General features: G+C 37.4%; 1 protein-coding gene across 3 annotated transcripts in view; it reads right to left on the bottom strand.

The window, feature by feature from the left end:
• The window catches only part of LOC150089581 (phosphatidylinositol-3,5-bisphosphate 3-phosphatase MTMR4), a 371,703-nt gene that overhangs the window by 318,102 nt on the left and 28,068 nt on the right, over positions 1-25,533 (bottom strand). For all 3 annotated transcript variants that reach the window (XM_090389550.1, XM_090389552.1, XM_090389551.1), the window contains exons 2-3: positions 22,515-22,801; positions 17,596-17,750 (exon numbers count right to left, since the gene is read on the bottom strand). In XM_090389550.1, coding sequence (XP_090245676.1) covers positions 17,596-17,750; positions 22,515-22,798 — 439 coding nt within the window. In that variant the 5' untranslated portion in view covers positions 22,799-22,801. The remainder of the gene's footprint in view (positions 1-17,595; positions 17,751-22,514; positions 22,802-25,533) is intronic.

The following is a 25,533-nucleotide window of genomic DNA, read 5'->3' as shown; positions in this document are numbered from 1 at the left end:
TTATGAGTGAACTGTCTAGAAATCTTCAAATAAGCATTTTGATAACTTATCTAAATTTTCAACTGTAGACAGTTTATAATGGATGGTGGTAAGAAAATAGCTTTTAAAATTGAAGGAACTCATCCTGTTAGAAAACACCAGTCTAATCTGGACACATAAAAGCTGAAATTGAATAAATTCTCTGAAATTCTGATCTAAAAGTTCAGAAACAACTAAATCACATGATATAAAAATGTGTACATTACATTGGAAAAAAAATTTTTAAATAAGTTTATATCTTTTTTCCTTATTGTTTTCACAATTTCTTGCCATGAATTTTTTTTTAATGTGATTTGATTTTTGACAATAATATCACTCTAATGTTGGACAATCAAGTCAAAATAAGTTTACAAGAATATTTAAAGTGTTATTTATATAGAGCTTCAAAATTTCACAAAAAAACACTCAACAGAATCCAACACCTCCAAACTTACTACATGCAGCCCACCTACATTTGGAAAATTCATAACTGCAAGCCCACATACTTGAAGAATTCATTTGTAAGCCGACATTCTGTTCTGGAAACTCACTTGTGAAATAGTTAAAAGCATAAAAAAGATGGACGACTTCTAGAATTACTTCTTGCAACATCCCATTTAGCATTTGTAATTGTTAGTCACCAACTGTTCACACTAAAAACAATTTCCTTAGTAATGCCTAATGCGATCGTACTTTCCCTTGTGCAAATTAAAATTCTCACTTTACTCCTGACAGCAGTTCTCTTTAGATTGTTCCATATTAGTACATTATGATCACTATCTGCTAACAGTTCCTTAATGGAAAAAATTCTCAATAAACAGCCGAATCCTCATTAAAAATAATGTCAAGAATCTTGTTCACTTACAGGACATCTATAACAGTTGATAGAAGTGGCCCTCCAACAATCGAGAAATATACTGCTGTTGTGAGTGTGTCCCACGACAAGTTCCAGTATATCTCTGAAAAATTAAAATGATGGTATATTTATATCTGTATATTCACTCCACTGTCTGTACAAATTGCCAATAGTCACCCCACACACACACACACACATCTGCTTTTTATCATTCATGTCACACCAAAGTGGCTAAATATCTTAGCAGTTCTCATGTACAGGATATATATTATTATTCAATCAACGTGCTTCACAATTAAAAGCAATGAATGCTCCCTTTCTATCATGTCTGTCTCTTCTATACACATTAAACACTACCCACCAAAAAGTATTTGAACACATCACTTTTCACAGCCACTTCAATAGTGTGTCAATTCCCCCTTTGGATGCTATGCCATACTCCACCTTCCAGGTACATTTTCAAACTGTCAACAAAAAACTGCAGTGGGTACAGTGCTCTATTCCTCCTATAGAACAGATGTGATGTGAGTCTAGCCCTCATCCAAAACTCCAGTTTATCCCATAGGTATATCTACAGGGTTCAAAATATGGCCTTTGCACCAGCTATTCCAACTTTTGAGCATTTGTGTCTGTGAACCAAATAGCACTGATAGAATGGCATAAAAGATTATAATACTGAAACAAAAGTTGGTCTGTACCAAAGACCTGCCACATTACAAGGAGCATGAAATCGTAATATAATAGCTAAGCATTGGTGTTCTCTGCACAATTACCAAATATCCTAGGCCAGAGATTAAGCTTTTTCATCAGCAGGCCAATATTGACGAAAATACGAGAGAAACTGTGGGTGGGCTGCATACCAGGTTAATGCTGTTATTTCACATGCATAAATATTCCACAACATACATATCAGAAAACAACACTTCTCAATAAATTTCAATATAATTGGCAAAAAATGTACATAAAATTAGCAACACAAAATTTTATTTTAATAATATAAAGTAATACTTTGTAATATTTATGAATTGTAGTGTTACAAGAAAAACATAAAATTTAAGTTTGATGTTTTGTAGCAAGTGATTTATGAAATTGATTTTTGTTTGAGATTATTTCCATCAGCCTGGGTTCTAAAAATGTTATGTGGATATGTAAAACACATGCAAGATAACTATCCATTAATTTGGATCTTAATTTAGACATGTTCATAATAGAGAATGTTTTCTCACAGATATAATATAGGTAACCCTCATATAACAGGATAGTTAGGTTCCTATAAAATCTCATGTAGTGCGAAACCATGTTATACGTAACTAAGAACCAGAACAGAAAGGGGGGGGGGGTTTGCATTCCAAAAGCTTACAAAAATGCCATTATTTTTTATAACTATCAGAAACTTAATTTTTATTAAAAATAGTAATAACTGAACAAACATCTTACAAACTGTGATACATATATGTCAGATATTGTATGTTCATTTAATTTTCTTCTTCTTCAACACAGCTAAGAACAAACGAGAATGTTTTCTCTGCTGCAGAACATCTTCACCTTCTGAACTTTCTTCTGCAGCATCTCGATTTTGTGTATCTTCTGCTCTCTTTAAAAAAAAAAAATTAGTAATCTGGGTTTGTTTGCTTTTGATTGATAGATCTTTGTAAATTTCATGGATAAGCATTTTTTAAGCCCCCTTTTGAACTCTGTGCTCCTTCGAAGGATCTGCATTCAAAAAATAAGATTCTAATTTCTCAGCCAAGCTTATGCCTTCCCATATGCTTTTTAGTGTAAAATTTGGAATTTCTGAATTTTCATCTGCACTAGCATCCTCTGAATTTACTTGGTTCACCTCCGATGCCATTTCCACCAAATCCACTTCACCAGCCCTCTTTTTCTACCAGTAATTCTTGAACGCATTCAGTAGTCAATCATCAAAACTTTTCCCTCTATTGACTTCGCAAGTTCTACTGTCACACCAATTCAATTTTCTGCCAGGTTAACCATATTTCCTGAATGAACTGACCCTGGCCATACATTCTTCCAAAATGCATTTAATGTTGATCACATTTTAGCTCTCTGAGTGATAAAGCTATTCTGAAACAGTCACACAACTGGAAAATGTTTCTATGCCTCCATCACTTCAATAGATTCAGAATCAATTTTTTTCCAAAATCCATTACAACGATTTTCTGATGGTTTTTTTTTTTTTTTTTTTTTTTTCATGAAAATCCCAAACGAGATGTATTAGCACCTATAGTACTTAGTGTCATCCATGGGTTGGAGAATGAGAAGATATTTGTTGACATCAGACTTGAACTTCTGTAGATTGTAATTTTTAGGAAATACATATGAAGGAAGGTCGTTCCAGAAAAGGGAAATTCAATGAATAAATTTGGAAGAAGAAAAGTTGGTTCTGCAAATTTGAAGTTGGAAAGGAAAAGGATGTTGACCGTTTGCGGCATGTGTTTGGACTGCTTTGAAAGACAAAGAGAGAATTATAGAAGCCAATTCAGAAGAACAGTGCCCATGGAAGTATCTATAGAAAAAGCATGGAGCAGAAAAAGAATATCTATGAGACAGATTGGAAAGACTCTGTTAGAGATGAGGAATTAATTAATCTAACTGCCCTCTCTTCAATAGAATCTAGAAGCCTGAAAGAGCATTTGGCTGCACCCCCCCCCCCCAGATGTGGGAACAATATCCCATGGTAGGACAGTTTTGCGATTTGTACAGAGCGAACGGCTGTTTGGTAGAAAAGTAATGCTGAGAGCGAAATAGAAAACCCAGTTTTTTAGATGCAGAGGAAGTACTATTTGTAATGTGCTTATGTCAAGAGAGAGATTAGAAGTCAGGGTAATCCCCAATGGAGATATATGATCTGGCCTAGAAATCGGAGTGTCATCGAAGATAAGTATAGGAGCAGATGAATCCTTTTTGAAAGATATAAGACAGGACTGAGTTTTAGAAGGATTGAAATCAGCTAAGTTATTTTTCCCCAACTGGAAAATTGCCTGAAGATCAGCATTTAAGAAATTGCAGTGACTATTCGAGAATCTGAAGTTGTTTTTTGTGCAGGGCAAGGTTTCTCAAACTGGAAGAAGGAAAGGAATACAATGTGTTATCATCAGCAAAAGTATGGATAGGATTTCAGGTTAATGGAAAAAGGTTATTAATATATAACAGGAAAAGAGTGGGAGAAGGAACTGAACCTAGGAGTGAGAAAACTGGCCAGAGAAAAAACTGGATACCCAATTTAAAAAAAGTTGGCAAACCATAAGATGGAAGCTTATTTAGAAGACCTTTATGCCAAACATGATCAAAAGGATTTGAAATGTCAAGAAAAACTGCTTCAGTTTCACCAAACTTTGACATTGAATTTGTCCATAGATGGGTAATTTTATCCATACTAGCGATCGCTGATCACACAGAAGGTTTCTAGATAGTTTAAGAGTTGCTGGTTAATTGATTTCTCCATTACTTTAGAAAGAGCAGAAGTAAGTGCAATGGGATGATAATTGAATGGGGTGGATTTGTCACCCATCTTAGGAACTGGCTGGATATGAGCAAATTATTTAATTTTTATATTTCTAAAATATTCTTGAAAATGCCGATGGATTCTCACTAAAATAATTCAAAATTTTATTCCGATACTCTAAAATTCTGCTTTCATTCTGAGTTACATTCTCATACATCAATAAGTTCAGTTCAAGTGTTTTTTGCAGCTTAAAGCCAAGCAATTTCTTCTGCTCAAATGCAATTTATGCACATATAGGGATCTCAATGCACATATAGGTATCTCCAATTCACAAAGTGATCCCACTTTGTGAACTGGAGATACATTTGCACATCTCCAGTCCACGGGCGGCTCCCCTTATTCCAAAGAAGCTCTCATAATTATGGTTAAAAGTTTTGCTTACTTCCTTTGCTGCCTCCTTTTATATATAACTGGAGATATCCCATCCAACCAAAGTGATTTTCTTATTTTTAACTCCAACAATTTTTCCTCCAATTTGCTCTGTTATTACAAAATCATTTAGCTCCCTGCCAGAGTTTGATAAACTTCTGGCATTACCTTCACTGAATATCTCCTCATGTGTGAATATAGATGCAAAATAGTCACTGTCCGTCAGCTACATGAGCAGGATCATCAACAGTCAAACCATCAATATCAAGTGCACCAATCTGATTTTCCCGTCCTTCTAGAATTTACATAAGAGATCTTTGCTGTTTTTCTTTGCATCTTTTGCCTAGAATTTCTCGTAATCTGCCTTCGCCTGTCTAATCTCCTTTGTGACTTGATTACAGACTAGCTTATATCTACAATAGGCTTCTGTGCATCCCATGCATTTTTCTTGTATGCCATGAGTCTCATTAGAAAAGCCTATGAAAAGAAAAATTTTGAGAAGTCTAGTAGATTCCAAGATCAATTCTTTGAACGCTTCCCATTTAGAATTTGCTGTTGATCGTCAGTTGGTCCCACTGTATAGAATTTAAAAACTGTCTGAAACCACTGTAATCATCTTTACAAAAGCAGAAACCTTTCCCTTTACTCCTGATGGTAGTTACATCTTTGAGTAAATCCCACATCAGCACACTGTGTTCACTGCCATCTAATGGTTTCTTTATCCGCAGATTCTTAATGCATGAAGAATCACTGCTGATAATCACATCAAGAGTATTTACTCCCTCTGGCTGCCTCTTGAACATGCTGCTATAGAAAACAATCATCCATTAAATCCCAAAAAAAGCCTGGGTAGTGTGCGAGTGACCAACCGACAAGTTCCAGCCGATATCGGGGAAGTTAAAATCCCCAATTATGATACAATCTAATTTAATCATCCAATCTAATTTAATCACCCACGCTGTTCATTGTACTCATCAGAGTCATTAGGACTATAATGTTCTCCTACTACGTAGCCCAGTGGTCAGGAGCGAGAGTGCATAGCACGTGTTGCTTGAGTGGACCGGGGTTCAAGCCCGTGACTACTAAATACGATAAATATTTGTATTGATGATTTACTGTAAACTCTACTGACTTGGTTGTCGTGCCGGAGTATAAACAGAAAATTTATTTTTTTTTTTTACTCTCAGTTTTGCTTTCCCAGTGCTTATGTTACACCAAATTGGCTTTGATAGCTTAGAAGAACTAGACAAACTTTTAGAGAGAATGAATAGATGAAATGAGAAGTATTCCCCCCCCCCTTGGCTGATGCTGCATAAGTTTGCTTTCTTGCATCATATGCCACCACTAATGCTAATGAGCAATAGTGGTGGCATATGATGTATTTGAGTAAATCCCACATCAAAGGGACTATTGAAAACACTGAACTCATGATGTGCAAAATGGAAGATGAAGTCATTTCTTACTTCAAGAAGCTACAAAAAAAGTTGTAAAAAACAGTCCATTTTGGACAGTTTCTTTGCCAGTAGCAACAAAAGACTGAAAAGGCACTTGATATAGTCCCACCACTATTTTGCCACCATTGATTTCATCAGCGCTGCTAATTTATGCTAAATGCTAATTTATTGTTTGATTTTTTTTATTTTAAGATGTTTTATAACTATTTATTAAATAATCCTTATAAAACACTAATTTTTAATGTAAAAATGATGTATAACATGTAAGAAATACCTATTTTATGTGTTATCGGGGAACGAATTACAGGAAATCAATGCATTATTGGTTTCAACTTACAATATTTTCAGCATACACTGGGTTTTGTGGAATGAATTACCATCGGATGTTGGGGCCCCACTGTACTGGCATAGACTAATAATCAAATAGACTGCAGAACCCTTTATTTTGGCGGACTTTTGCATAGAGAAATATGTGCAGAGGTAATGGCATCTATGAAAAAGTAGCAATGTAGTGATCTAATATGTCATTCGTATGCAATTTAGCCTGGGGTACACGGATTGAAGGAGAGGGAGAAGTGAACCGATATCATAACTAAACTCACTTCCTTGCATAAATTTTTTTTCATAATTATCAGTATTTCAAAATATTATTATTAAATAAATGACCATGGATTTGTGGTTGAAAAAAGGAACTTTAAAATGAGAAGTAAGTACATCTAGTATTGTGACTGTGGTCGATGAAAACGAACACTATATAGTCACACTTCAGTTCCTCAAAAATCCAAAGTAAAAAAACAGTCACAAACTAATAAAAAACCAAAAAGAAAGTATGATGACAGTTATTTGCATTTTGGCTTTACATGTGTTGGAAATAAAGATTCTCCTAATGCACAGTGCATCATATGTAATAAAATATTAGCAAACATTCTTTGGATCCCACTAAACTTATGTTCCATAAGTGTTCCGTAAATATACAGGGCGATTCAGGGGGAATAGTAAATATTTTGGGCTGTTATAGTATCGATTATTCTGAGTAAAAAAGTTCTTATAAACATGTGTCTAATTCTCAATGGATACGGAAATACAGCTGCTTGAAACTGGCGCGCTTCGCTCCCTGAATCAGATGTGACCAAGAAGCAGTTATAAACTGATGCTCTTTGGTGTTATTAAAAATGCAGCATTTTTTCACACATGCTCAATATGTTGATATGGTGTTTGTCTACGGATTTTGTGGTAGAAGTGCTACTGCTGCTTGTAGAGAATGCCATCAACGGCTTCCTAACCACAGAATACCGGATTCAAGAGTGTTTACACCAAATTGCATGAGACTGGTACAGCTCCCAGTGCTCATATTTCTTCTGAACGTGCAAATGAACAAAATGTAGATGAAATAGAACATGTTCTTCAGTCGGTAGAACGTAGTCCTACTATTAGCACACAAAGAATTTCTATGCATATCGGTATCCACAAACAGGAGTATGGCGAACATTAAGTGAGTACGGCTTGTATCCATTTCAGGACTAATAGTTTAACAGTAGCCGTAGGCAGAGGTGAAGGTGATTCTTGCACAACTTCTATTAGAATAAGTAGCGACCTGGAGCGTGGGGTGTTAGGGGTTTTAGGGACAGATGGCAGTCATCCTGAAATAGGTGGGTATATGGGATGTGTTAGGGTAACTAAGAATAGGAGTAGGAGCATGTATGGTTGCATGTATACCATGCTAGAAGTATAGTAAATAAATTTGATGAATTTGAAGTGTTGGTCAAGACATCAAAGGTGGATATTGTTGGGATAGCAGAGACATGGTGTCACACAGATATAAGGAATGCTGAACTGGAATTTAGGGAGTACAATGTGTACAGAAAGGAGAGACAGGATAGAAAGGTAGGTGGTGTTATGCTGTTAATTAAGAAAAACATAAAATCAAAAGAAGTGCATCCAGATGATATTGATGAACAGTGCACTGTTGAGTCAGTTTGGTGTGACATAAGCACTGCGAAAGCAAAAATAAGAGTAGGAGTGTGTTATAGGCCTAATGACTCGAATGAGTACAATGAACAATTGTACAGAGAAATAGAGTGGGCTAGTAAATCGGAATGTCGTATAATTGGGGATTTTAACTTCCCAGATATTGACTGGAACTTGTGGGTTGTTCACTCAAACACTAGTCAGACTTTTGTGGATTTATTGGATGATTGTTTTCTGCAGCAGCATGTTCGAGAGGCAACCAGAGAAAGTAATATTCTTGATCTGGTTATCAGCAGTGATCATTCGTGTATTAAGAATTTGCAGATAAAGGAACCACTAGATGGCAGTGATCACAGTGTACTGATGTGGGATTTACTTAAAGATTTAATTACCATCAGGGGTCAAGGAAAGGGTTTTTGCTTCCGTAAAGGTGAGTACAGTGGTCTCCGACAGTTTTTAAATTCTGTACAGTGGGATCAACTGACAATGTTACCAATAGTAAATTCTTTAATCGTGGAAGCTACTAAAAGTTTCATACCTATTAAGAAATAATGTTCAAGGTTTAGGCCTAAATGGTTATCTAATGAACTAATGAGACTCGTAATAGAGAAGAAAAATGCATGGGATGCATATAAATTATCAAGCGACTCAGAAGCCTATGGCAGATATAAGCTAGTCTGTAATCATGTCACAAAGGAGGTTAGGCAGGCGAAGGCAGATTACGAGAAATCTTTAGCAAAAGATGCTAAGAAAAACAGCAAGGATTTCTTTACTTATATAAACTGTAAAAGGAAGGGGATGAATCTGATTGGTCCACTTGACATCGATGGTTCGACTGTTGATGATCCTGCTCAGATAGCAAACAAACTGAATGAGTATTTTGCATCTACATTCACACATGAGGAATTATCAAGGTTTGAAAATGGCAGAAGGTTATCAAATTGTAGCAGGATACTTAATGATTTTGGAATAACTGAAAGCAAAGTGGGGGAGAAATTGTTGAAGTTAAACATAAGAAAAGCACCTGGGGTGGATGGGATCTATCCAATTATATTAAAGGAGGCGGCAAAGCAACTAAGCAAACCCTTAGCCATAATTATGAGAGCGTCCTTTGACTCAGGGGAGGTTCCCACGGACTGGAGATGTGCAAATGTATCCCCAATTCACAAAGGGGGATCGAAGGGTGACACGAGTAATTACAGACCAGTTAGTTTAACTTCTGTTCCGGGTAAAATAATGGAGTCACTGGTTAAAGATGCATTGCAGGATCAGCTAGACAAGACTGCAGCAATAATTCAGACACAGCATGGGTTTGTTAAGGGAAAGTCTTGTCTGACAAATTTGATAGGATATTATGATGTGGTTACAAAGGAACTGGATGCAAAAAATAATTTTGATATCATATATTTGGATTTCAGGAAAGCTTTTGACACTCTTGCGCATGGAAGACTATTGTACAAATTGGAGCAGAATGGTATTAAGGGTAAGTTGCTACAATGGATAAAAGGATGGTTAAGTGGGAGAAGACAGAGGGTGGTAATCAATGGGTGCTGCTCTTCATGGACTAATGTTATTAGTGGAGTCCCACAGGGTTCGGTGTTAGGTCCACTGTTGTTTTGTATATTTATCAATGATATTGATGAAGGTATATCAGGCTTAATGTCGAAGTTTGCAGATGATACAAAAGTTGGCAGGGTTGTTAATGACAGTAATGGCAGTGTGCTACTGCAACAGGATCTAGATAATTTGGGCAGATGGGCTAAGAAGTGGCAACTGAAGTTTAACCTTGACAAATGCAAAGTACTGCATATGGGTAGAAGTAACCCCAGAGAAAGTACCAACTGTGTGGTACTACACTTAAGGTGGTAGAAAATGAAAAAGACCTGGGAGTAATTGTGCAGTCAGATATGAAGTTTTCTGAGCAATGCAGACAGGCTGCCAGGGCAGGTCATGGGGTTTTGTCAATGATATATAGGAATTTTGCTAGCAGGGAAAAGGAGGTGATTATCCCTCTGTATAAGGCAATGGTCAGGCCACACCTTGAGTACTGCGTACAGGTCTGGAGGCCTCATTTTAGGAAGGATGTAGATTTACTTGAGCGTGTACAGAGAAGGGCAACAAGATTGGTGAGGGGAATGAAGGGATCCTCTTACCAAGAGAGGCTTAAGTTCTGCAAATTGCAGTGGCTGGAGACTAGGCACCTGCGCAGTGATCTGAATGAGGTATATAAGGCCTTGAATGGGTTGAGCTTGCTGAATTCTGATGGGATCCTTCCACTTGTTCAGATTACGAACCTAAGGGAGCATAAATTCAAATTAAGAAAAGACAGATGTACAATAGATGTGCGGAAATTTGCCTTTAGCCAGCGGGTGGTTAATTGCTGGAACAAACTTCCATCTGTCGTTGTGGAAGTTGATAGGTTGAATAAATTTAAGGAGGAACTGGACAGGCATTTGGAGGGAATGGTGTGATTTTTTTTTTTTTTTTTTTTGGCTGATGCTGCATAAGCTCATACACTTGCTTTCTTGCATCACATGCCACTACTACTATTACTACTACATACAGCTGGTGCCAACACCTTCAACCAGGAGACGACATCCAGCGATTGAAATTTTGTGGGTGGGAAAAATGTTAATCGCTGATTAATTCCATTAATACTTTTCAGCAAATAAGCTACTTTCACCCGTGATGGTATCAACAACACCCGTAACTCTCATAGGTGGTCAGACAAAAATGCACATGGCACTGTAGAAACACATTTTCAACGCATCTCTGTGGTGCAGTATCATCGACAATCAGTTGATTGGACCCACTGTGTTACAAAATCACCTTACTGGGCCCATTTACTTAGAATTTCTGCAAAACAAACTTCCACTACTATTGGAAGATGTTCCCTTGGCTACAAGGATTGGTATGTACTTTCAGCATGACATAGTTCTTGCACATTATACCAGTCTTGTGATACAATATCTGTATCGAACTTTCCCTGAACAATGGATCAGCCGCAGTGGTCCTGTTCACAGGCCACCAAGGTTTTCAGACCTCACTCTGTTAGATTTTTGTTTGTGGGGATTGATGAAAAGTGCAGTATACAACGCTGCCATGAACATACTTCAAAGGTGGACGGAGGAAAACTTTCTGTATATCTCATCGGAAGAGACAATTGAAAGGCCCTCTCAGATAAAAACAAATGGAACCACCATCAAATTCTCCACCGAAATGAAATACCTCAGTGTAGGGTTCAATACCAAACTGTCATTTAAACCTCATCTCACCCGAATGAGGATCAAAATAAGAAAATATTCTGGTATGGTCGCAAGGGTCACCTGCCACGAATGGGACCTAAAAAGGAATGCCCTCTCTCCATATTATAAAACCACATTCATTCCGACGATCACCTTTGCACCAGAAATTTAGTATCATAAAACCACCATGGCTGCAAATAAGAGGATGCTAGATTCAACCCACTGGACAATCGTTCTCACAGTGACCAGCAATTACTTGGAGAGCTTCTTTGCTTACCATATTGCAAGCACGGAAGCTCTCCAAGTATGGGAGCTTACCCCTGGACCTGGAAATTGTCAGGCAGGGTCTACTGTATTACTACTCAAAAGGAATTCAAATGATATCCAATGGATTTACTACCGAGCCAAAAAACAGCAGGACGGTAGAAAAATTGAGACTGTAAAAACACCTTTAGCTAGAATAGCAAAACAGATGGGTGGCCTCGACAAAAAATGTGTGCCATATATAGAAAAAATTTATCCGAAATTACCAAATTGGTTTCAACCGGGACTGCCTCTTACCTTCCTCCTAATAGGTCACGGCCCTTTCAACGGGAAACTCGCCACATTAGGAATTATCGACAATCCACTGTGCACTTGCGGGGAGGTCGAGAGCTGACTCCATGTCATGCTCCAGTTGCTGTTTATTATTTGGTTTTTAGGAGCATTAGCAACTAAGGCCATATTGCTAAGGGGATATGCGGTGGTTATTCCCTGACCTTTCCGCAACCTCCGTATTTGGTGGTCATGGGCTCGAACCCCAGTTCAAGAATCATGTGCTACGCACTGGTGCTCCTGCTCACCTGGCTACGGAGGCACCTCATTCTCCAGTGCCCACGATATGAGGACCTGCGTGGAATGTTTATAACCAGATTGACCTTCATCCCACAAAATCAGGAGCAATACCTCCTAGATTCCTATGAGGAATACAAGGAATTCACAAAATATGCTCGATGTTTTCAAAAGGAGAAAAGCTGAGAACGCAGTACTGAACCACCAAAGAAATGCAGCAGAGCAGCAACTTCGAAACAACTGAGTGAGAGCGACACAACTGACAAGACACCTAGGACCTGACGAGACAATGCCCAGCAGCTGCACCGTTGACGAAAGGGACTATCATAAATAACAAATGATACAAGGACAGGACTCACTAGTCTCATGAAAGATTCAATCAATGGAGACTACTCTCATGGACCTGACACCACTGAGGACCATATCATATTGCAGCCTTGCTGTGATAGCCACTTGGCAATCTGTACCCTGCCTTGCGAGGTACCTTTCAATCCACACCCCTGGAGAGAGTGGGAGGCAGATTCCTGATCCCCTCGCCATTCCTCCTTTTTCCCTCTAGTGGGGCATGGGCATGCCCCAATGACCACTGCAGGGATCACCTCACCTATCGGCCCCCTTACTTCTACTTCTCCCCCAGCATTCAGTCTCCCTCCCCCTCCTGTCAACTTACACCACGTATGCCCCACACGTCAAAATTAAAACATCAAAATCAAACGCTTGATCTTTCAGCACTTCACTTTCTGCGTACAGCTCTCACAGAGGCTTTTTTTTTTTTTTTTTTTTTTTATAGGTCCTAGCCACTGAAATCTCAGGAAATTAGGTGGCAGAATCTGCCAGAGTAAAATCTAAAACTGGTGTACCTGGTCAACCTCCTCGAGGTAAAGTGTGGGAAATGTTGGGCCTCCATCACAGGTTCAGTGGCTAATAGGCCAGAAGAACAATGGTACATGACATTACACACAAGATCCACACACTTTTAAATCTCTGGCCTTTACAACGTACTATATCACATGGCAATGAAAACTACATGGATATGGGGGAAACCCCTGGTGCCATTTGACCCAAAACATACTTTACACTTATATAAAGAAAAGGTGAATACAAGAGATAAATCGCTCACTTGCATTTGGATACTGCCTTCATTGTTATTGTTGTTATTTGGTTTTTTTAGGAGCATTAGCAACTAAGGCCATATTGCTCCAGTGCGGTGGTCATTCCCTGACCTTTCCGCATGTTCCGTATTTGGTGGTGACGGGCTCGAACCCCGGTCTAATCAAGAAGGGTGTGCTACGCACTGCTGCTCCTTCCCACCTGGCTACGGAGGCGCCTACTGCCTTCATAAAGGAATGCCAAGACGATAACATTAGCATTAGCATTAGTAGAGGCATTTGATGCAAGAAAGCAAGCTTATGTAGCATCAGCCAAAAAAATAAATAAATAATAAATAAAAAAAAATAAATAATAAATAAATAAAAAATAACCACTTCCACTTCACAACTCTGTTCGTTCGAAATACCTGTCCAGCTGAGCCTTAAACTTATTTAGGCTATCAACTTCCACGACAAGGGATGGAAGTCTATTCCACCAACCAACCAACCACCCGCTGGCTAAAGGCAAATTTCCTCACGTCTATCCTACATCTGTCTTTTCTCAATTTGAATTTATGCCCTCTCAGGTGATTATTATGAGCAAGAGGAAGAATCCCATCAGCATTGAACATGCTCAAACCATTCAAGGCTTTATACACCTCTATGAGATCACCTCGCCGGTGCCTAGTCTCCAGACACTGTAATTTGCAAAACTTAAGCCTTTCTTCGTAAGAGCACCCCTTTGTTCCATTCACTAATCTTGTTGCCCTTCTCTGTACTCATTCCGCATCTCTACATCCTTCTTGAAATGAGGCCTCCAGACCTGTATACAGTACTCTAGGTGTGGTCTGACCATTGCCTTATATAAGGGAATAATCACCTCCTTATCCCTGCTAGAAAAATTCCTATATATCATCAACAATACACCATGAGCTACTCTTGCCGCCCATCTGCACTGCTCAGAAAACTTCATATCTGCCTGCACAACGACCCCCAGGTCCGTTTCATTCTCTACCACTGTCAGTGTAGTACCACAGAGTTGATATGTTGCTTTGGGGTTGCTGTTTCCCATATGTAGTACTTTACATTTTTCAATGTTAAACTTCATTTGCCACCTCTCAGCCCATCTGCTCAACCTTTCCAGATCCTGTTGCAGCAGCATAGTGTCAGTAGTGTCCTTGACAACCCTGCCAACCTTCATATTGTCTGCAATATGAAGAACAACACGTCATATTACCACAAGAGTTGCAAAGTGCACTGAGGTTAGTGGTGAGATTTTCAAACATTTATTGGGAACTTCAAAACAATTTGTAAATTATTTGTGTTTTGTATCATTCAAAAAGTCAATAAATACAAACAATGTCATTTATTTTTTCTTTAATACCTGTCATAATGGCTTTGTGCACACCAGTTTCAAACAGCTGTAACTCCTTATCCACTGAGAATTGGATACATTTATATGAACTTTTTTACTCAGAATAATCGATACTATAACCTCCCAAAATATTTACTCTTCCTCTTGAATCACCATGTATAAGTGTTCCGCAAATATACTGTGAGATGAAATGTGTTCCGTCACTAAAAAAGTTTGGAAAACACTGCTCTAGAAGGAAGGGGATGAACCAGATTGGTCCACTTGATATTGGTGGTTTGACTGTTGATGATCCTGGTCAGACAGCTGACAAACTGAATGAGTATTTTGCATCTACACTCACACATGAGGAATTCTGAAAGGAAGGGGAGGACAGAAGTTTACTAAACTAACAGGGAGCTAAATGATTTTGTAAGAATGGAGAGCAAAGTGGAGGAGAAATTGTTGAAGTTAAACATAAAAAAGGCAACTGGGGCTGATGAAAATCAGCTATCCAGTTTTATTGAAGGAGGCAGCAAGAGAAGTAAGCAAACAATTAGCCATAATTATGATAGCATCCTTAGATTCAGGGGAGGTCCCCACGGACTGGAGATGTGCAAATGTATCCCCAATTCACAAAGAGGGGTTCAAAGGGTGACACGTAATTATAGACCTGTGAGTTTAACTTCTGTTATGGGGAAAATAATGGAGTCACTGGTTAAAGAGGTGATACAGGATCACTTACACAAGACTGCAGTAATAGTTCAGACACAGCGTGCATTTGTTAAGGGGAAATCTTGTCTGACCAAATTGATTGGATACTACAATGTGGTCACAAAGGAAATGGATGAAAAAATAATTTTGATATCATATACTTGGATTTCAGGTAAGCTTTTGATACTGTTGCATATGGAAGATTGCTATACAAATTGGAGTGATATGGGCATTAAGGGCAAGTTGCTGCAATGGATAAAGGGATGGTTAAGTGGGAGACAGCAGAGAGTGGTAATAAATGGACACTGCTCTACATGGCCTAATGTTATTAGTGGAGTCCCTCAGGGTTCAGTGCTGGACCCATTGTTGTTTTGTATATTGATTATTGATATCGATGAAGGTATATCAAGCTTAATGTCCAAGTTTGCAGATGATACAAAGGTTGGCAGGGTTGTTAATGATAGTAAAGACAGTATGCTACTGCAAAAGGATCTAGAAAAGTTATGTAGATGGGCTGAGAAGTGGCAACTGAAGTTTAATATTGACATGTGCAAAGTACTGAATATGGGTAGCAGTAACCCAAGAGAAACATACCAACTGTGTGGTACTACACTCAGGAAGGTGGAGAATGAAAAAGGGCTGGAGGTAATTGTGCAGTCGGATATGAAGTTCTCTGCGCAGTGCAGATGGGCTGCCAGAGCAGGTCATGGAGTTTTGTCAGTGATATATAGGAATTTTGCTAGCAGAGAGAGAGAGAGAGGTGATTATCCTCTTATATAAGGCAATGGTCAAGCCATTGCCTTGAGTACTGCATACAGGTCTGGAGGCCTCATTTTAGGAAGGATGTAGAGTTGCTAGAAAGAGTTGTTGTTGCTGTTGTTATTTTTGTTTTTAGGAGCATTAGCAACTAAGGCCATATTGCTCCAGGGATATGCAGTGGTCATTCCCTGACCTTTCCGCATCCTCCGTATTTGGTGGTCACGGGCTCGAACCCTGGTCTAATCAAAAAGCATTTGCTATGCACTGCTGCTCCTGCTCACCTGGCTAAGGAGGCGTGCTAGAACAAGTACAGAGAAGGGCAACAAGATTGGTGAGAGGAACAAAGGGGTTCTCTTTCCAGAAGAGGCTTAAATTCTGTAAGTTGCAGATCTGGAGACTAGGCATCTGCAAGGTGATCTGATTGAGGTGTACAAGGCCTTGAATGGTTTCAGCAGGCTCAATGCTAATGAGATACTTCCATTTGCTCAGATTAAGAACCTGTGGGGGCATAGATTCAAATTGAGGAGAGACAGTTGTAGAACAGATGTACAGAAGTTTGCCATTAGGCAGTGGGTAGTTGATTGCTGGAACAGACTTCCATCTGTTGTTGTGGAAGTTAATAGCTTAAATAAATTTAAGGCTGGACTAAACAAACATTGGAGTGATGGGTGAAATGGGAAGGAGTTTTTTTATTTTTTTTTAATTTTTTTTTTTTTGTTTTGGCTGACACTCTATAAGCTTGCTTTCTTGCATCATATGCCTCAACTAATGCTAACTAATGCTAATATTCATATGTCATAATCCTAGATTAACAAGAAAATTTTAAAGAAAATAAAGAAGAAAAAAAAAAACAAAATAAAGTGTTGTTGAGTTTTTTAGGGGCTAAGCAACTAAGGCCATGTTGCTCCATGTATATTTTCTGTAAATTGAGTGTGTTCTGTGGTCGATTTTCAGTTTCCTAACTGAAACACTCGAGTTTACAGGATGAACAAAATAAAGAAAATATTTTGCAAAATTAACATTGTAATTTCCCAAAAAAACTGCACTGTGCATTTTTCATTTTCATTCATTTTACTATAAAAAAAAATATGCTATGCAGGTGTCGACAAGTCCACAAATCAAAATTGTGCTGCCAAAAATTCTTTCAGGAGATTACATGTTTATAAATCAGGCAATTACTGCTCATAATAAAATATGACAACGTAACCCACTTCCATCTGACTCATCTTTTCCACTATCATAACAGAATACCATAGCAAACCTGAAACTTTGGGATGGACCACAGCATCAGAGACCTATATAAGTACTTCTCTGTACAATTCAAAATTATTTTAAATATGTAATATTAATAATTAATTATAAATTAATATAAATAGTTCAATGAATATATGCTAACAACTAACAAATGGAACTTACGTAATTTAAGTTGCTGAAACAAATCACTCTGCTCAGCCTTACACCACAAGAAAAATGAAAACCCAATAAAATTTTTCAGCTCATCAGTAGGCACTAAAGCAGTTAACAGTCTTTTATGCCATTTACAGCAGTCCTCGGGTGTTGGAAACACACATCTGAGAAAGACACAAAAAAATAAATATAAATTAAATATACACATATCCTTGACATGCACAAATATATTATATAAGGAGATTTCTTTTCATACAAAAATAAGGCACATTTGAACATGGTGTTTTCAATGACAAGTGTACTTTTCATGTTGATGGGAAAGTTAACACTCACAATTAATGGGAAACCAATTTGGGGCCTAACATATATCTGCAGTACACTGAATGGCCACATTATTAGGTACACCTATCCTTTTTTTCGTTTTTCTTATGAAGTTACGTCTCAGAGTAGACCAGCAAAGCATAAATCCCAACAATGAGGATGCCTTGACTCAAAAGGAACCAACCATAAATAGTTCAACAAATCAAGAATCTTACGTGCTATGTGTAGCACATATGCAGACCCGGCTACAGATGGACATAATGTAGTAGTAGTAGTGGCATAGGAAGGAAGGAAGAAAGCAAGCTTATAAAGCATCAACCAAAAAACACTGTCATGTCATTTGTCCATCCTCTCCAAAAATTTGTCTAGCTCTTTTTTTTCTTGAATTTATTCAACTATACCCACTTCCAGAGCAAGAGATGGAAGTTTGTTCCAACAAACAACTACCAGATGACTACAGGCAAACCTCTGCACATTCCTTTCATTCCATTCAATCTTGTTGAACTTCTCTACACCCGATCCAGATCTACATCTTTCCTAAAATGAGACCTCCAGACCTGTATGCTTTTGTTTGTTTGTCTGTTTGCTTGTTTTAGGGTTTCATGGAGCATCAGTGTCTGAAGGTATAATGCACCAAGTCAAGACCTGTTTGCAGTACTTAAGATGTGGCCTAACCATTGCCTTGTATGATGGGAAAATCACTTCCATATCTCCGCTAGCAAAGTTCCTGTATATCACAGACGAAACTCCATGGGCTGTCCTGTAAGCCTGCCTGCACTTCTCAAAGAACTTCATATCTGACTGCACAATTACCCCAGGTCTTTTTGATGCAAGAAAGCAAACTTATACAACATCAACCAAAAAAAATAATAATAATAAACTCTTTCACCTATCCATTCCTTCAAAAGTTTATCTAGTTCTTCCTTAACTTTATTTAATTTAAGCTACCAATGTCCACAATGACAGATAGAAGCTTGTTCCAGAAATCAACCACTCACTGGCTAAACACAAATTTCTGCACATCTATTCTGCAACCATCTTCCTTAATTTATATTTATGTTCCCTCAAGTGTGTAATCTGAGCAAGAGGAAAAACTCTTCTATAAGGTATAGAAGAGGATACCCTATTCTCTATCTCTCTGTGCCTGTCGCTGAGATCAGTAAGAATCGTATTTCTAAATTACTTGCAACTGAAGTTTTTTAATTATTTAAATGTTCAATTGAAGTGACACTGTTCGAAAAAAAAAAAATAATAATAATAAATAAATGAAAAGTATAAAAAAATATTTTAAGTATAATATGATAACATATTCAATATTATGTTTAACGGTTCTAACGATGGGGTACCATTTTAGGAGTATCGATGTCACGTGACCAGCTTGCGAAACTTGAGTTAGTTCTGTGGATATACATGTGTATATATTTACAGCGTATGTATATGTTACAAAGAACTCTGTATATTTATGAATATTATAATAAGAGAATACAAGAAAACAATAATCAAGGAGGCCGCCGTAGCCTAGTAGTCAGGCGCGCGGGTGCATATGTACACGTGCCTTGAGTGACCGGGGTTCAAGCCCGTGACTACTGAATACGGTGCTGTTTCTTGTATTCTGTCTATCTTGTGAACTCCTCTGACCATTTGGTCGTCCCGGAGTATAAACAGAAAATTTATTTATTTATTTATTTATAATCAATTTAATATACCGAAATCACAGATTAAAATTTGCACGAAATCATACTAATTATAATCTAAAGTTTAAGTACTATAATAATCTTATTCATCTTTGCATATGTATCAAGCACATTATTTATTCATATTTCTGATAATGTAACGTTACCATATTAAAATAAAAATTCCTATTTTTCACCGGGTGGGAGGAATATAATCTACCAGAGTAGAAACTCACCCCCAGTCATCCTCCTGGATTCGACACTGTGTGAGAGCAAAGAATTTTTCCTTGAAATTTTGTTAGATCAAGCGGGTATGTATAGTATTAAGGGGGGAAAAATAAAATTGGAATTTTTCCAGATTCGTGACTTTCACCCCCAGTGGAATAACCAACCCCCATCCCTGGGAGCAAAATAGTAATTTTTATTTTAATATCATTTCCAAGTTGAAATTTTCGCCATATATATTTTTAAAATTTTGATTGAAATTTTCTTCTTACTGCCCTCTTTAGGCCCAATCAGTTTACGCAATGTTCTAATTAAAAAATCTTATTTTTTTTTATAAATAAAAAATATTTATTTTATGTAAAATAAACACAGCACAAAAAACCACATCAACAAAGCACAATAACATATAAATACGTTGTAAATATTAAAAGGATTTTCGTACTCCTTCTGTAGAGTTTTGTTTTTTTTTTTTAATCTAAGTGTGTGTTTTTATCTTAAGAATGTTAATTTTTAGAAGCGGGTATCCCTTCCGTGGATTTTTGATGTGTTTTTATCCTAAGTATTCTTTTTGATTGATGCATTTTACTTTTTTGTGAATGGACAGTTGGTGCCATCGACAATTAGAAAAAAGCAAAAATCCAAGAAAGGATGACAAATCCTTTTAATCTTCGCATTCCTTCTACTTTGCATACTGTAACCTCTTCATACTGGTGTGTTTTAAAATCTTGGGAATATGTTATCCCGTCCATCCGATGCGTAGTGTGATTTTATCTTAAGAATATTTGCTTTTATCTTAAGAACATTAATTTTTACAAGAGAGCATCCCTTCCGTGGATTTTTGATGTGTTTTCATCCAAAATATTCTCTTTGATGTGTTTCCTGTTAGCTTTGTGTTTTCAGGGGAAAGACATCATTCACTGTAGAACACTTGCGTGGCATTCTACGAAGGTGTAGAAGCGGGTACACATATTCTCCATGCTTGTCGCCGAGATCCGTGAAAGCAACCAGCATGTCACATGACCAGTGTAACAATTGTGTTTATGACGTGTCACCACGTGACTGGCTTTCGAAACTTTAGTCAGTTCTGTGGGCATATGTGTGTGTGACAGGCACGTAGCCTGTGGAAAAAATGCATTCATTTTAGCACTACTTTGCATGTGTACAAGAGGATGCCTGCATTTTCTGACTGCTGTTGCCGACATCTGAGGAAAGCAGCAGTGGAATAGTGCCATTGATATACATTCTGTCAGACTGCTGGTTGCTGAGTTCAAAGAAAAGTGCGGCCATAATGCCACTGATGTCATGTGACCAGCTTACTACAGCAATGTGCAGTCTCATCAGTTGTCTCTGCACGTATGTCTCATGACCAAATTATGTCATAAGTCACATGATCGGAAGCAACGACATGCACATCACATGACCTCTTCGGAGAAGCACCGCCTGCCAAACACAGCATCACGTCCTCGGAAAATTCAAGGTATGCGTACCCTATTGTAAATTTTAACCATTTGCGGAACTGAAGCCTTTCTTGGTAAGAGCACCTCTGTTCCCCTCCAAATCTCGTTGCCCTTCTCTGTACTCCTTCCAGCAATTGCCTTGTACAAAAGGATAATCACCTTCTTATCTCTGCTAGCAATGTTTCTGTATATCATTGACAAGATCACATGAGTTGCACTGGCAGTCTGTCTGCACTGCTCTGAAAACTTCATATCTGACCACACAATAACACCAAGGTCTTTTTCATTCTACACTATCCTGAATGTAGTACCACACAGTTGGTACATTACCCTGGGGTTACTGCTATCCATATGCAGAACTTTGCATTTATTAATGCTAAACTTCAGTTACCACTTTTCAGCCCATCTGCCCAACTTTTCTAGATCTGTTGCAGCAGAATACTGTAATTATTGTCATTAAAAACCCTGCCAACCTTTACATCACTGCAAACTTGGACGTTGAGCCTAATATGCCTTCATTAATATCATTGATAAATATAGAAAAATACAATGGGCCCAACACCGAACTCTGGGAGACTCCACTAAGAACTAGTCCACGAAGAGCAGTATCCATTGATTACCACTCTGTCTTCTCCCACAAACCATCACTTTATTTAGAGCAGCAACTTGCCCTTAATACCATTGCTCCAATTTGTACAGCAGTCTTTTATATGTAACAGTACCAAAAGCCTTCCTGAAATCCAAGTATATCATATCAAAATCTTTTAAGGGCACAAAACGTGATACTGTTGTACATATTACAAGTAATAATATTAAGAATAATCAATATGAAGATTTACTTAACAGGCATAAGAAAACGCCATGAATTGGGATTAAATTTCAAACTTTCCAGATAGGACAGAGCACATGATGACAGCCGAATAGGTAACTATTTCTATTTGTTCCTTTTTTTGTTTGGTCCGACAAAAGCTTGGGCTTCCTTATAACTGCATGGTCAATCTAATACCAAAACAACTAGACACTAATTTTTGGCATAGTGTTTTATAACAACAGCAAAATCTTTTATAAATGTCCCACTTTCTGTGCAGAGAATTAAAACTATTAAACACTTTTTTTTTTCAATTTACTTCAGCATAACCTTTTTCTAAATTTCATTTTCAATTAAATATGTACAAAGACATCAATCAATAACAATTAGGTACTAAAATATTTATCATACATGAATAAATATTAATAAAGAACCAAATGCTACCTCAGAGTTCGAGCATCTTTGCAATAAATCAGCAAAGTAACCATATACTGACACTCCACTTGTTCAATGAGACCCAGAGGAATGTTAAATAGCGTATCTTTACTCATATAAAAAAAACGATAGTTTGAGAGAGCTATAACACTATCAGATGTATGTCCCAAATTACATAATCCTTCTCCTGGAAGAGCAGGAAAAGGTACAGATGTATTTTCATCATCACACTCTAGATGTCTCTTTGGAAATGCTTCCTTTGCATGACTCCATTCTTCCTCTGTTCCATCCATCACCTAAAGTTAAAAATGGATATACATTTGTGATGTATAGTTTATCAAGTGTATTATTGAAATAGTGCTAATTAGTTAAAATTAATTAAATAAATATATGTTATCTGTTCTTAAATGCTAAACATTAAATTTCACCATAACATTATAGTCTCAGCCTATACAGTACAAGGATTTGCTTCCAAAATGGTAATACATTTGTGATTTATAGTTTGTCAAGTGCATTAAATTGAAATTAAATTAATTAGTTAAAATTAATTAGAACTCAATATTTTATCTGTTTTTAATGCATTAAAACATTAAAATTTCACCATATACAGATAGCCAGTCTATAAAAGATTTGCTCCCACAAACCCTTAGATAAATTGATTTTTACAAACCAGAAATTACCATAACTATATATATATATATATATATATATATATTTGTCATATATGATTTGATGGTACTCTAAGGATTGTAAAAATAAGTTAGCCTCAACATACACATTATATACCTTAATTCAGAATAGCAGTTGTTCCAAAAAATTGATGCATATTTACCAAACAGTGTGGCACATGGTCTGAAAGAGCTCTTGGTGAAATACCTATTAAGCATTGACTGCCAGTATAGCACAAAATATAAGCGGAATTACTGCTTTCCTGGAACTATACTGGCCTTGCACCACCCTGTGCTACAACTTCTATTTTCACCTTAAACAAGGATTTTACCTTGTCGGGCAGCCTAAATTTTAAGGAGTAATTTCTTATTGTTATTAAATAATATATTAATCTGATCCACATTAATTTCCACAGAACAAAAGTGGAGATTAACATGCACCAGTATAGAGCCAAAATATTAATCCATACTCCCAGACTGGTCGTCCAGTGGGTAACAATACTTGCCTAAGAAATGATGCCTCTAGTGTGGGTATTGTGATTGTCCAATATTTTTTAATATATAAGATAAATCATGCAAAATTATTTCTGCAATTGAACGGCTTTACACTAAATACTGTAAAACTAACAGTAACCACCTCTGCAGGGACCAAAATTTAATGGAATGGTTTGAAAAGATACCATATTCATGCTAGTCATTCTCTTCAGACCAACTTCTCTAACCCTCTTTTCATGACTGTTATTCTCAGAACTAAGTTAATGTAAAGTTTGGTTTAGAGATTCAAATTGGGGGATTTTTTTCAAGTACAAAGGAGGGGGGGTGCTGTTAACTATTTTTTCTGTTCACTAGAGGAACATGTAAATTGCTAAGTGAGTAACGGAAAATCTTGTAAATGGCAGCATGACTCTCCCTTGCCTCCACCTATAAACTGCAGTTTTCAAAAAAATAAACAAATAACTGACTGTTTACAAGGATTAATAAACACACCAAACCTGGTAAAGGTCACATCTCATCCTTCAAGGCACTGAGGATAAGTGTACATATTTGGGCAAAGGGAACAGAACTCTTAGGAAACAATCATAATTTTGGTTTTAAAAAAAATAATAATAAAAGTTAGAAATAAAAAAAAATAAAAATAAAAATAAAATCAAATACAATAGTACATGTAGAGTTCAGTACATTTCAGTTTATTTTCTGGATGACTGAAAGTTTACAAAAATGTCATGCTGTGATTTACTGGTGGAGGACAAGACCTATTGCTTAAGCCACAATTTTTTTTTTTTTTTTTTTTATGTAAACCCCAAACACGAGAGGTGTTAGAACCTATAGTACTTAGTACCGTGCTTGGGTTGAAGGTTGAGAAGGCGAAAGAAGATATTTGTTGACATTGGACTTGAACTTTTGTAGACTGTAATTTTCCGGAAATACGTATTGAAGGAAGGTTGTTCCAGAAAACGGCAGTTGAATGAATAAACGAGGAAGATGAAAAGTTGGTTCTGTGAGTTTGAAGTTGGACAGTAAATAGATGTTGGCTGGTGGCGGCATGTGTTCGGACTGTTTTGAAAGAGAGAGCAGGAATTATAGAAGCTAATTCAGAAGAACAGTGCCTATGGAAGTATCTGTAGAAGAGGCATGCAGCAGAAACACTAAGTCTATGAGACAGCGAGTGCAGAGACTGTTAGAGATGAGTCATTAATTAACCTAACTGCCCTCTTCTGAATGGAATCAAGAAGCCTGAGAGAGGTTTTGGGAGCACCACCCCAGATGTGGGAACAAATTTGTGATTTATACAGAGTGAACACTATTTAGAAGAAAAGTAATGCTGAGAGCGAAAGAGAAAAGCAAGTTTTTTTAGATGCAGAGGAAGCAATATTTGTAATGTACTTGTGCCAAGAGAGAGAGAGAGAGAGAGAGAGAGAGATTAAAAGTCAGGGTAATCCCCCAAAAGAGATATATCATCTTGCCTAGAAATCAGAGTGTCACCAAAGATAAGCATAGGAGCAGAAGAATCCTTTTTGCAAGATGTAAGACAGGACTGAGTTTTAGAAGGACTGAAATCAACTAAATTGTCCTTGCCCCAGTGTAAAATTACCTAGAGATCAGAATTTAAGGAATTGGTAACGGCCTCCTAGCCGAGTGGTCAGGAGCGGGAGTGCAGTAGCACACGCTCTTTGAGTAGACCAGGTTTCAAGCCCCTGACTGCTGAATACTGTCGATCTCCCAACCCGCACTGGACCAGCGTGGCAGATTATGGTCCATTTCCCTCAGCATGAATTGTTGAGGAGGCTTCCATCCTGCAGTGGGTTGATAATGGCTGCACTTTACCTTTTTTTTATTAGAGAAGTTGAAGCTGATTGAGC

Source organism: Mastigoproctus giganteus, chromosome 2 (genome assembly GCF_048544385.1).
Source record: "Mastigoproctus giganteus isolate SK-2022 chromosome 2, ASM4854438v1, whole genome shotgun sequence".
Classification (NCBI taxonomy): Eukaryota; Metazoa; Arthropoda; class Arachnida; order Uropygi; family Thelyphonidae; genus Mastigoproctus; species Mastigoproctus giganteus.
This window is presented reverse-complemented; position numbering and strand designations above follow the sequence as displayed.